Source organism: Alternaria novae-zelandiae (genome assembly GCF_023758075.1).
Source record: "Alternaria novae-zelandiae strain BMP 2774 chromosome Unknown scaffold_1, whole genome shotgun sequence".
Classification (NCBI taxonomy): Eukaryota; Fungi; Ascomycota; class Dothideomycetes; order Pleosporales; family Pleosporaceae; genus Alternaria; species Alternaria novae-zelandiae.
In genome coordinates this window covers 2,041,373-2,052,739 of record NW_026056961.1, presented here as the reverse complement: position 1 = coordinate 2,052,739, position 11,367 = coordinate 2,041,373, and the positions used below count along the sequence as shown (strand labels likewise).

Below are 11,367 nucleotides of genomic sequence, written 5' to 3'. Positions count from 1 at the left end.
GGAGAACGCGACAAAGTAAGTAGTCCCCGACTCTAGGCTCGCTGCTGGAGGAGGACCGGCTTGATGCTCGGATATCTTGGCAGATTCAGACGGGGAATGATCCGTCCGAAGCTCCGACGTCATCTGCCCGACGTGCCCGGGACTGCCTTGTCCATGGCAAACTCCGAGGGCAGTGAGACATCGTCAGCAAGCCCAAACCTTGCTGCACGGTTGTTGAGACGAAGGTCCAAATATGATTCTGCACCCCTACCCGTACGTTGTGCGACCGCAATGGCGGTCATGAAATGAAAAGGACCGCTCCCCGCTGACAGCAGCTGCCGTTCTGACCAAGTGATCGCGTCAGGAATATACGAGTGAGTACTCATATCTCCTGGGCCGCGCGTGCTCGAGCGTTGCATGTCGCGTCGTCGCGAAAGCAGAGTCGGAGGCACAGGCCCGATGAGAGCCGGTTTTATGATGCGACAACCGTTCCCATCTTATTTTCAGCACGTGGGAATCCTCCAAAGGTGCGATGACTTGCAGCGATTGCACGCGTGGCAGGATCACAGAAAAGCAAATAAAATATGCGCAGAATTTCACAGCCGTTTCAGGAAGGACGCGATACACATTGCTGGCTGCCCCACGGCTACTCCCGCGAGGCTAGCCTTTCTGGTTGGAAGTGAAGGGTATTTGGTTGGATGGGGAGTTGAGGGCGTAAGTAAGACGCGATTGAGCGATGCAATGTCATCAAGCGAACACGCCGTGACGGTGCCGAAGAAGGAAAGTGGTATGGCATGTCGCTAAGAGGACGTGGGATACCGACGTTTCGCGACGTGAAAAGATATATTTCCGTGGTCGTACAGATGTCATACTTACCAAGTATCCGGTAGCAGGAGTTCTCGAAGGAGCAAACGTGCAGTCAAAGTCTGCAGTGTTTGGAAGGAACTGGTATCCATTACCCCATCGGTTCCACCGCGATGGAAGCGAAGTCATGGAATTTGATGAACATGCCGCGCTGTGTGGGACGAATCAGTCATCGTGGCAAGCATCGTCCACGTTTCGCCGAGGCCCTGCGTGTGTAACGTCTTTACGTGACGTGGGATTCGGTGGTTGAGCTGGTGCGCGGTCCTGCAGCGCGCTACTTGGAGGAGCGTGCGACGGATTAACACACCGTCTCATGTGACAGCGCGTTTGACAGAGCGCGTTCAGAACGACGATCCTGAACTCACCAACTCTTCAGGCGCTGCGCCGCTTGAGACGATTGACTGTGCCGCCTACGTTGGCGCGAGAGAGGGTCTGTCTCACGAACAAGGGGTGGCGTGTGTGGCGTGTTTTGGTCAGCGTCGACCTCAGAATTGGGTTGAGGAGATATCGACACAACACTGTCAGACCCCTGACTCGACCAAACGGGCTCCTTCATTACTACGCCGCTGCCTACATGCATCAATGGACATTCAGAGGATGCGGATGAGGCTGGTGCTCGAGTACCAATGGAGCAGGCGCGCCTTGCCACATCGAAGACCCCGTGCAGAAGGAGCGACCGGCATTGGGTCGGGTGCGAATGTTGATGCATGCCGTGAAGCCTGAGTGCCGGGTAGGTGACGGGCATGCATGTGAAATGGCGATCGTTTGCTGCAGCAACAGAAGGCCGTCGGCGGTGTAGAAGCAGCAGAGAAGACGGCGGACGTACAGGCTTCTTGGGCTGTGTGGCATTGAGTGATTTTGCCACAATCGGGCCACTATCTCTGTCCTCAGCGCGCTGGCAAAAAGAAGGCGGTTCCAAAGTTGTTCTGCGTTGATGCGACGGGAAGCCAATCAGATAAGCGAACCCCAGGCTGCGTGGGGTGTATCAGGAAGTCGCGATAAGGGACAGACCACCATGGATCCTTCCCTCGCTCACGGGCGCCTGCGAAGCGTCTGGTACGGGTGACGACCATGTCCATCCAAACCTTTGACGACGCTGCACGTGGACCGGCGTCTACCAGAACCAGCATCCTCACTGCGGAATCGGGGCGCTGCTCCGCGTCTGCGATGACGAAGAAGTGTTACAAATGGCCTCAGGCCGTCAGGCTCGGCTCGTGTGGGGTTTGGCTCACCGTCCAGAGGCAGGGCATGGCACGTCTTGTGGGCGGTGGAGACAGGCGCATATCAGATGAATGCCGTGGCCGCGATAAAGCGTCGCACAGGGGCGCGGCGTCGAGAAGCCACCCGGTGTGCTGCAGGGCATTGCGGCTGCAGCAGCGCAGGCACGCAATGAGAGGGCACATGGGGCCTGCGGCGACTCCAGGCGGTCTCGGGGCTCCCACGCCCGCCGTGTCATTGGCGCGTTTTCTGGCAGAGGGCGTGAGTCTTATCTCTTACTCCTGGCTCGGCGGCCACCACACACCCCAAACTCCAGCTTCCAACCGCACCCACAACCAGCCCAGCACTGTCCCCGCCCAGCACAGGGCTGGCCATCCCCGGCGCGGGAGCTAGTTCCAATGCCAAAAACAAAGAGTACCTGCACATCCCAGCGCCCCAAAACCTGACCCGCACCCACTGCGCTCCTACGCTCTCTACCGCTGCTCCAACCCTCACCCTCACCCACGGGTGCACAGGTCTGCCGTCCTTTTGATTGTGCCACCTTCCACTCGGATGCTCCCGCGTGCACCGCCTGTCCGGCTCTGAATGTGCGTAGTCCATGATTGCTTATCTTGTGCGCCAGCCCCATACATGTCCGAGCGACATGCCTGTGCCTGTATATTACGAGCCTCGCCCCAGCTAACCGTTGTGCCTCAGGCTCTTGGCTTCGTCTCCCCTGCGTGCCATACCGTAGACACAGTCGCTCCTTCCCTACACCCAGAGACCCTCTCTGCCGGCCTTCCATGAGCCGCCCATTACCCATACAGCAACCACGCTACGACCACCACCTCAGGTCGACTCCTGATGTTCCATAGCAACATCCAGGCCCCCGTCCATCCGACTGGAAACCCCGCGCCTGGCGACGAACCTCAGCTCCCCCGCGGAGAATGCGGCTTCATCCTTCCACCGTCTGAGGGGCGGGGCGCCCGCCAGCGCTGCCCCTGCCGTAGCTTCTATCCCGACTCCATTATACGCTCCCGCTGTGGGTGCGGACACCAGGCGTGGAACCATGAGGCCCAGCCCATCTCGACTGTGTCAACCGAGGCATACATACAGGCAGTAGAGCAGATGAAGCGGCTGAAGCAGGAGGTCAAGCGCTTCGAGACGCTGGAGCAAGACTTGAAGCAGGAGCTGTTCAGGGAGCGGCTTGCTAGAGAAGAGCTGGTGCGGACCAACCATGCAGTACAGGCACGCATGTACGAGAACATGCAACTTCTCAAGTTGTCTATTGACGACCGAGTCGAGGCCGTGGTGGATAGGACAACAGAGCTCAGTGATCAGATCAAGGTGCAGGGCGAGAGGCTCACTATGGTAGACGAGTTCAGCATGGATTTGGAGAACAGAGTCGACCGGGTGGAGCAATTCAGTGGCATGTCGCGAGACGTCACGCCTGCTGCCTCGACGCCAAAAACGCGTCTGTCAACACCAAAGGCCTCGCCTGCGCCGCCAATGCCACTGTTGATGCAGTCAAATCACACCCTTGGTCAACTTCCGATTCGAACTGATAAGAAGTACCCCCTTTCGTGGAGCGTCCGTGTCGTCTTCGTCCCACGCAAATCGCAGAGGTTCGCGTACGATCCGGACAGCAATGGCTACCGACGATGTGCTTCGCGCAAGCTACTACAAACCCTCGAGTTCCCCAGTCCGGACAGCTCCTGTTTCGCGAATGGCATCGAGACTGCCTTCAAGGGCGTGTTCCGTGGCAGACCATGGATGCCAATGACCGGTCATCGCCCAGCCGACGAACCCTATGGCCGCATGGCGCTGACGCTCTTACCACCTGATCTCGTTCACCGTGGTGTATGGGATTATCCTTTCCTCGAGGACCACTGCATCGCGCACGACAAAATGCAGGGAGATCTCCTGTACATCACCCTGCAGTATGAAGATGTCACCTGGAACGAAATTCGATTCTTGCCTCCCGTGACCGGCATCGACGAGACCTGTTGGGAACACGACGAGGAGCTTGACGGCACTGCCAAATACAAGAGCTTGGACTCTGAGATTATGTACGACTACCAGGATCCTCCTCCTACTTATTCATCTCGAACTCACTCGATGGCGACTAGGGCGCCTTCGGGGCTGGACGTCCTCGCCAACTCCGCTGCCATGCTGAGTCCGATCGAGCGCGCTCAGACAGCATCATCAGTCCGTTCTTCTAGGCTGAGCCCTCTGAGCCCTCTGCAGCGCGCGCCAACCCAGTCGTCAAGCCATTCCAGTCATCCGCGTTTCTCCTCCGAGCGCAGTAGCCTTCGCAGCTTCGACACGGAGACCACAGATGACGAGCATCGCGACAAGAAGCCCAAGCTGCGATCGAAGCAGAGCATGCCCAACGTCAATGGCAACGGACATGCGCAGCAGCCAATGTACGTCTCGGGTCGCTCCAAGCGTAAGATGCCGGTCAGAGAGAAGGGACCCAAGGAGCCTCTACATTTCAATGTCGCTGGTGTCGCCAAGGGCGGGCTTAACTTCCTGCACCCTCGCTCCTCGAAGGGAAAGGAAGTAGCCCATAACCCGTAAGACAACAACGTCTTGTCTCTCTTTTCCTTATGTACAAAGTTTCTTATCTGCACTCGGTAGAGGCGTTCACGAGTAAAAGCCTCACTTTGTTTACAGGATACCCACTGGCGTTGTATGTTATGGTTGGATGTACCATTCCGATTGCGTTTCTTCTCTGTTCTCCTCAGATCTGTCGTTGCGTCTTAGGCAGGCATCATGCACGAGACGTATTCCGGAGCTTCAGCAGACACATTTCCTTTCTCGACTATAGACGACTCGGAAGACAATATGTCCGCTTTAACCAAGAGCCTGCAATGTACTCATAGCTCGCGCGATGAAGATGACGATATTCTGGTACACTCACCGTGCGAACCCTTGGAAAGTCTCGACCCAATCAGTGATCTAACTACAGACGTTCTTGCGCTATCAGGATGATCTACGAACAAGACACGGCCCGTGTCAAGCTGCCGCATCCAGGAAGCTGTCGTGCGCTCATGTTGGAAGAGGCTTGGTTGTGGGTCCTCCGATAACGTATCGTGCTACCCTGCTCTGATAACCGCCCGCATAACCCCATTCCGCATTCAACTGCCAAGGCGGCGCAGCGGAATTGATGTGAAGCAATAGGCCTTGGTCAGTGATTTGCCCAGCCATCATACCTTGGTACTGTGCAGTATCGGATTGAAGGGGTTTGATGCTAACGGCGAAGGACCCCTTCTGAATCCGATGTCATATTTCCCATATCAAGACACCTTGGAGTGATTGGCATAGAGAGCAGCCTTGGAACATCAGAGCTAGATGTCACGTGCGATTTGCCGGGTCGCGAATTGTGCCGCTGAGATGTTGGGAGCGACTAACCCCACCATCTTGTACGATGTGATGATTGAACATCCACCATCCAGCCTGACAGGACCCGGATTACTCCAACTCAAAGTCTCCAAATTGATAATTTGGTTCGAACTCAATCTACGCTGGCTGCGACTCAGTCCGCCAACTGCAACGGAGGCTTATACACGACGGCAGAAACCCACAGAAGTATTGATGTTCACAGAGTACGCGTCAAGTGTGGAGAATTGCATACAATTCACATCAGTAGGTCATTGCTGCATAAAGGATTTGGCCTCTCAGAGTTGCCGCTATTGACTCGAGCCCGGGCTTTGCAGGAGCGTCTACTACCACCATGAGTCGTACATTTTGCTGATGAAGATTATTTTTTTGTAATACACAGATAAAGGGACCTGCGAATGCAAAACGATCAATTCTCCCCTGTGGTATGACTTCAGGAGGAGAAGTAGATCTGGATTTCTTTCGATGAACGCATCGGGCGCCCCTATCCCAAGCGAGAAGATCGAGTCAATGGCAAGGGACTGGCGCAACCTCGTGTGCTATTACACGACGCTCCACCTCACTTTCCAAATCGATACTTTGCTTGTACTGCAAGGGCTCGCTAAGGCCATGCAACTCGTACGGAACTGCTCATACTATGTTGAGTTGTGTGAGGATACTCTAGTGGATGATCTACTATGGTAATACACAAGACTGGATACATCAAACACACCCTTTTATCAACCGTCTAGCTGGTCTTGGGCTTCGCGTAAAAGTGATGGATTTGTTGCCTGGTACAGGCATCGAGGGAAACGTGGAAGACACGCGCATGTTGCGGCTGTCCCCGTCACACCAAAGGGCCCGGATCCGACTAAGGAAGTTCACGCTGGATCCGTAATGATATCTGGTAGACGTGTAAAACAGCTCACCTAGGATTCAAGGATGAGAAGCCTTCTCTAGTTGTTACGAGCAGTATATTACAAGATGATGGCACGAGTCCGAGTTATACTCCTTCAAATTGGTCGTTCGACATCGATATTACGCTTGGCCGAGCGATGGAAGTGGAGCTTCTCGAACTGGTAGTGGACAATTTTAAGTAAAAAACATCATCACCTTCTTTTGTCTTTGTTGGCTAGGGTTTCGTATGTCGGAATGTTCTGGGCCGGCTGTCAAGGGTAAAGAAACATATGCATACTGCATACAATATCCGTTGTCTCTTACTTGGAGTAACGAGTGGCTTTTGAGTACGTTACAGAAAGACTCACATCATAGGAATACGTTCCCTTTCACTTGTATAGCAGTGGGGAGGACAGGCCGCAACTAATTGCGGGGAACAGCCCCAAATTCCACTCCACTTCCGCTAACAGCAAACGACAACACGACGAAACGATTACTCGACGTCGCGATAATCGTACATGTATGGCAAAGCTGAGTACGAGGGGCGCACCGATATATTATCGCAGGTTTGATGTCAGTTGCAATGTTCGCGAATCCTTCCGATACCGCATGGTGACGGGCCTTTTCTTATCATGCCGTATCTGGTATCTCGGATGAACCCCTCCACTCCTCCATGCCGATCCCTCCATACAGGCATCGCTGCCGAACCACTCAAACCCCGGGCGTATGCCCCGACACGAGGCGAAATAATGGGTATTGGTCAGAAAGAGCAGGGAGTTTATCAAGAGGACCATGCGCGACGTGAGATAGACAGCGGAGAAATGTTACCTTGCACTCGCTACCACCGTGCGACGCCTGGATAAACGGCTGTGTCAGCGCTTGGCCTCAGGCTGCATGTAACTCCACGGGATGGGTGCAATTCTTGCAGATTTTATAATCGGAGAGGCTAGCTTGCGGTGATCGTACTTAAGCTTGTGGACGCAGTTGGTTCGTTCGACGTTGAGTCGCATTGCACCTTCTTTCACGACAGCCTAAGAAGCGCAGCCCGATCACGTCGCTCCAAGCTAGGACTTGGTCAAGCATCAACGATATCACAACGCTTTCTCGACTCTCGGCCTGTCAGTATGTCGACGAACAAAGATCCCGAACTTGCGAAGGACGGCCTTGAAGTCACAGCATCCCTCTCCTCCTCCAAAGATGCCAATGCGCCCGTCCCAGTCGAAGGCACGACCGAACACCTACCCACATACGAGCACGAGAAGGCTTTAACATGGAAGTTCGACCTCCGGATACTGCCCATGCTGGCAGTCATGTACCTCTTCAACGCGCTCGACAAGGGTAACTTGGGCAACGCAAAGACGGACAACATGGACAAGGACCTTGGCTTCGTTGGAAATCAGTACAACATCATGCTGAGCATCTTCTACGTGCCATACGTTATCTTTGCGCCGCCGATTGGTATGCTGGGAAAGAAGTACGGACCGCATCGCGTGCTGCCGATCATGATGTTCTGCTTCGGTAGCGCAACTCTGCTTGCTTCAAGTGTGCAGAATTGGAGTGGAATGATGGCTTTGAGATGGTTCTTGGGTGAGTACATGAATTGAGACCTCGAAAGGTTACACGACTGACAGTATACAGGTATGGCTGAGTCCGCCTTCTTCCCGCTCGTCATCTACTACTTGACTACCTTCTACCGCCGAGGCGAGCTTGCAAGGCGACTAGCCCTGTTCTACGCTGCGTCCAACATCGCGAACGCATTCTCAGGCCTTCTCGCCTTTGGCGTATTCCAAATCGAATCGAAGCTCGACTCGTGGCGCTATCTGTTCATCATTGAGGGAGCGCTTACAGTTTGCTTCTCATTCTTCGCCTACTGGTACCTCCCCAAGAACGCATTCGAAGCCAAGTTCCTCAACGAATCGGAAAAGCAGCTCGCGTTTACCCGTATCCAGATTGACTCCTCATCAGTTGTTGACCAGAAGTTTGATCTGAAGGACGCGCTTGGGATCTTCAAGGAGACCTCGACCTACGGTTTCCTCGCTATTGAGGTCTGCCTGGGTGTACCACTTCAGTCCGTGTCACTATTCCTGCCGCAGATTGTAGCGCGACTTGGCTACGACAAGATCAAGACGAACCTCTACACCGTTGCGCCCAACATTGTCGGAGCTGTCGTGCTTCTCATCCTGGCCTTTGCCTCCGACCACACACGTCTCCGCTTCCCTTTCATCGCCCTCGGCTTCTTGCTCACGTTCATCGGCTTCATCATCTACGCCACCATCGACGTGGAGCACTCCCTTACCGTTGCATACTTCGCCTGCTTCATGATGACTTGGGGAACATCCGCACCTTCTGTCCTCCTCTCAACATGGTACAACAACAACGTCGCCGACGAAAACCGACGTGTTACCCTTACTTCCGTTGGTGTGCCACTGGCGAACTTGATGGGTGTGGTCAGCTCCAACATCTTCAGGCCGCAGGATGCGCCCGAGTACATTCCCGCGCTGGCCACCACTGCGGCTTTTGGCGCGACTGGATGTGTGTGTGCCGCACTGCTGGGTGCTTATATGGTCGTAGACAACAAGAGGAGGAACGCGAAGCAGGGCGTCAACCACACTGCTAGGGATGTATCGACTGAGAAGCTCAGGGATGGACCTAAGAACCCAGAGTTCAGGTGGTTCTTGTAGGGTGGGCATGAAGTTGAGGCTGCTCAAAAAGTGTCTTTCTTTTGGATTGAACACGTCGACTTTATCATTTTTGCAACAAGCGCGTACCTTTGGATAGATCTAGATACCCTTTGAATCCATGTTTGCGTCTTCAAAAAGGAATACACGCGAGCCGCGCATTGATCCGATAGCGGGAAAGCTCCTCCAGCACGGGCGTGACCGACATGGTCACGCGTCACCATCATCCAAACCAGTGTGAGACAGGTTGGGAGGATCAACGCGGACTCGAACCAGTCTGGAGCCTACATTGACGTTAGTTCAGCTAATTTGCATGTCTACATCTTGATGTAGGCTCCATGGTATTCGAAATTTTCCCTGAATGAGGTGGATGCGAGAAGGAAGGCGAGTTGCAGCACAAGACGCAGCTGCAAGGGTGTTTCCGTCCAGGGATCGTCGAGAACGCGGCCCAGGCGTTAGCGCCATCTCTTATCGCCGAGGCAGCTGCTACATCACCCGTCACATAGCCTCACGCGCCTCACTCGACAGTCATCACGGGTCGCAGCTCAGAGCTGCCTAGTACCTTGCTGTCGCTGCATCTATCTATACTCTATTCTGCCTTCATCTCTTCTGAGGTTCATCTGGACACTGGACACTTCTTTGTCCATACCCCATCACTTGCGACACCGCGTCCGATAAGCGTCGCTGAACTCCGGGAGCTCGACTCATCACTACCATGGCGGTCAAAGCTGCAGTGCCATTCCTGGTGGCCATGATGCTGCTGACAGGTGTGTGTAATACACTGTTAACCAAGTACCAAGTATGTAAACCCTCCCACACAGCCGACACGCTCAAAGTCTGGTGCTGACTGCGCGCGACCAGGACATGCAATGCGTCGACAACTGCGACTCTCCCTCGCCGAAATACCGCCAGCACTTCGAACAGCCCGTCCTTCAGACCCTACAGATGTTTGTGGGTGAAATGGGCTGCTGGCTCGTCATCGGCCTATTCACCCTCTACCAGCGGTACGCGAGCGCGAAGGCAGGCTACGAGGCCATCCCGGACAACGATGGCGCTGCTACACCAGGTTCAGATGATAGCGAGACCGGCGCTGTTGCCAACCCGCTGAAGCCTGCGCATCCCGATGATGAGGGCAGGATACCACTCGAGGGACGAAGCATCTTCTTGTTGGCGCTCCCAGCGTGCTGCGATATCGCCGGAACAACGCTCATGAACGTCGGACTGCTGTTTGTCGCAGCCAGTATTTACCAGATGACTAGAGGCGCTCTGGTGCTTTTCGTCGGTCTATTCAGTGTCTGGTTCCTCAAGCGCCATCTTGGGCTCTACAAGTGGTTCTCGCTCTTTGTTGTCGTGACTGGTGTAGCGGTCGTCGGACTCGCAGGCGCAATCACCAAAGACGACAAAGCATCACCCGGACACGAATCCATCCACGATGATACCACTGGCTCCGTTGGTGCGCAAGCTGCTACTACTCAAGCTGCCATGACCATCATCGGTGTGCTGCTCATTGCTGGTGCGCAGATCTTCACCGCGACGCAGTTTGTGCTCGAAGAGAGGATCATGGAGAAGTACGCCATGGAGCCGATCAAGGTTGTCGGCTGGGAAGGTGTATTTGGCTTTTTGGTTACGCTCATTGGCATGGTCATCCTACACTTCGCAATTGGAACTGGATACTTCAACGCGAGAGAAGGACTGTACCAGATGACGCACTACCGCGCTATCGCAGTATCGTCGGTGCTGATTATGATCAGCATTGGGTATGTCTTCCAACCTCCTCCCTCACTCTATCTCTTACTGACCCGCCACAGTGGCTTCAACTTCTTCGGTCTATCCGTGACTCGCACCGTCTCTGCCACTTCGCGCTCGACCATCGATACTTGCCGCACCCTTTTCATCTGGATTGTGTCGCTTGGCCTTGGCTGGGAGACCTTCAAGTGGCTCCAGGTTGCAGGTTTCGCTTTGTTGGTGTACGGCACGTTCTTGTTCAACGACCTCATTCGCCCACCGCTAAAGGCGTGTGTTGAGAGGAAGGCTGAGCCTCTGCTACCTGAAGGTCCGATCGAGCACCTTTAGTCTGCGGAGACAAATGGAAGCAAGGAGGTCGAGGAATACTGTATATACTGTGCATGAGATTGGCGTTGGTGGGCGCAGGGTAAGCTCTTCTACGCGGGCATCGAATATTATCTTTTGCATCAGGCCTACATGAACTACGTGCGTTGACATTCATTAATCGTGAGACCCCGAAAGCGCCTCTTCGTGCGAGGGAGACAATGGAGAATACTTTTCACTTGATCTGATAACAAATGTGAAAGAAAAGATACTGTAGACTCCTAAGGTCTCTACTTCTGCTGTTCTTGGTAGGGAGGGGCTG

At 54.4% G+C, this 11,367-nt stretch overlaps 3 protein-coding genes across 3 annotated transcripts; all 3 read left to right on the top strand.

The window, feature by feature from the left end:
* Nucleotides 1-2,904: 2,904 nt before the first annotated feature.
* Nucleotides 2,905-4,620, top strand: J4E88_000660 (uncharacterized protein; the record flags this gene model as incomplete). The annotated part of the gene is made up of 2 exons (XM_049394334.1): nucleotides 2,905-4,109; nucleotides 4,170-4,620. 2 exons carry the CDS (start codon nucleotides 2,905-2,907, stop codon nucleotides 4,618-4,620), a joined length of 1,656 nt encoding a protein of 551 aa, XP_049260163.1.
* Nucleotides 4,621-7,442: 2,822 nt separating this feature from the next.
* J4E88_000659 (uncharacterized protein) lies at nucleotides 7,443-8,999 on the top strand (the record flags this gene model as incomplete). Its single annotated transcript, XM_049394333.1, has 2 exons — nucleotides 7,443-7,905; nucleotides 7,957-8,999. 2 exons carry the CDS (start codon nucleotides 7,443-7,445, stop codon nucleotides 8,997-8,999), a joined length of 1,506 nt encoding a protein of 501 aa, XP_049260162.1.
* A 712-nt stretch (nucleotides 9,000-9,711) lies between these two features.
* Nucleotides 9,712-11,069, top strand: J4E88_000658 (uncharacterized protein; the record flags this gene model as incomplete). Its single annotated transcript, XM_049394332.1, has 3 exons — nucleotides 9,712-9,795; nucleotides 9,858-10,753; nucleotides 10,805-11,069. The coding sequence occupies 3 exons, from the start codon at nucleotides 9,712-9,714 to the stop codon at nucleotides 11,067-11,069; spliced, it is 1,245 nt and encodes a 414-aa protein (XP_049260161.1).
* Nucleotides 11,070-11,367: the final 298 nt, after the last annotated feature.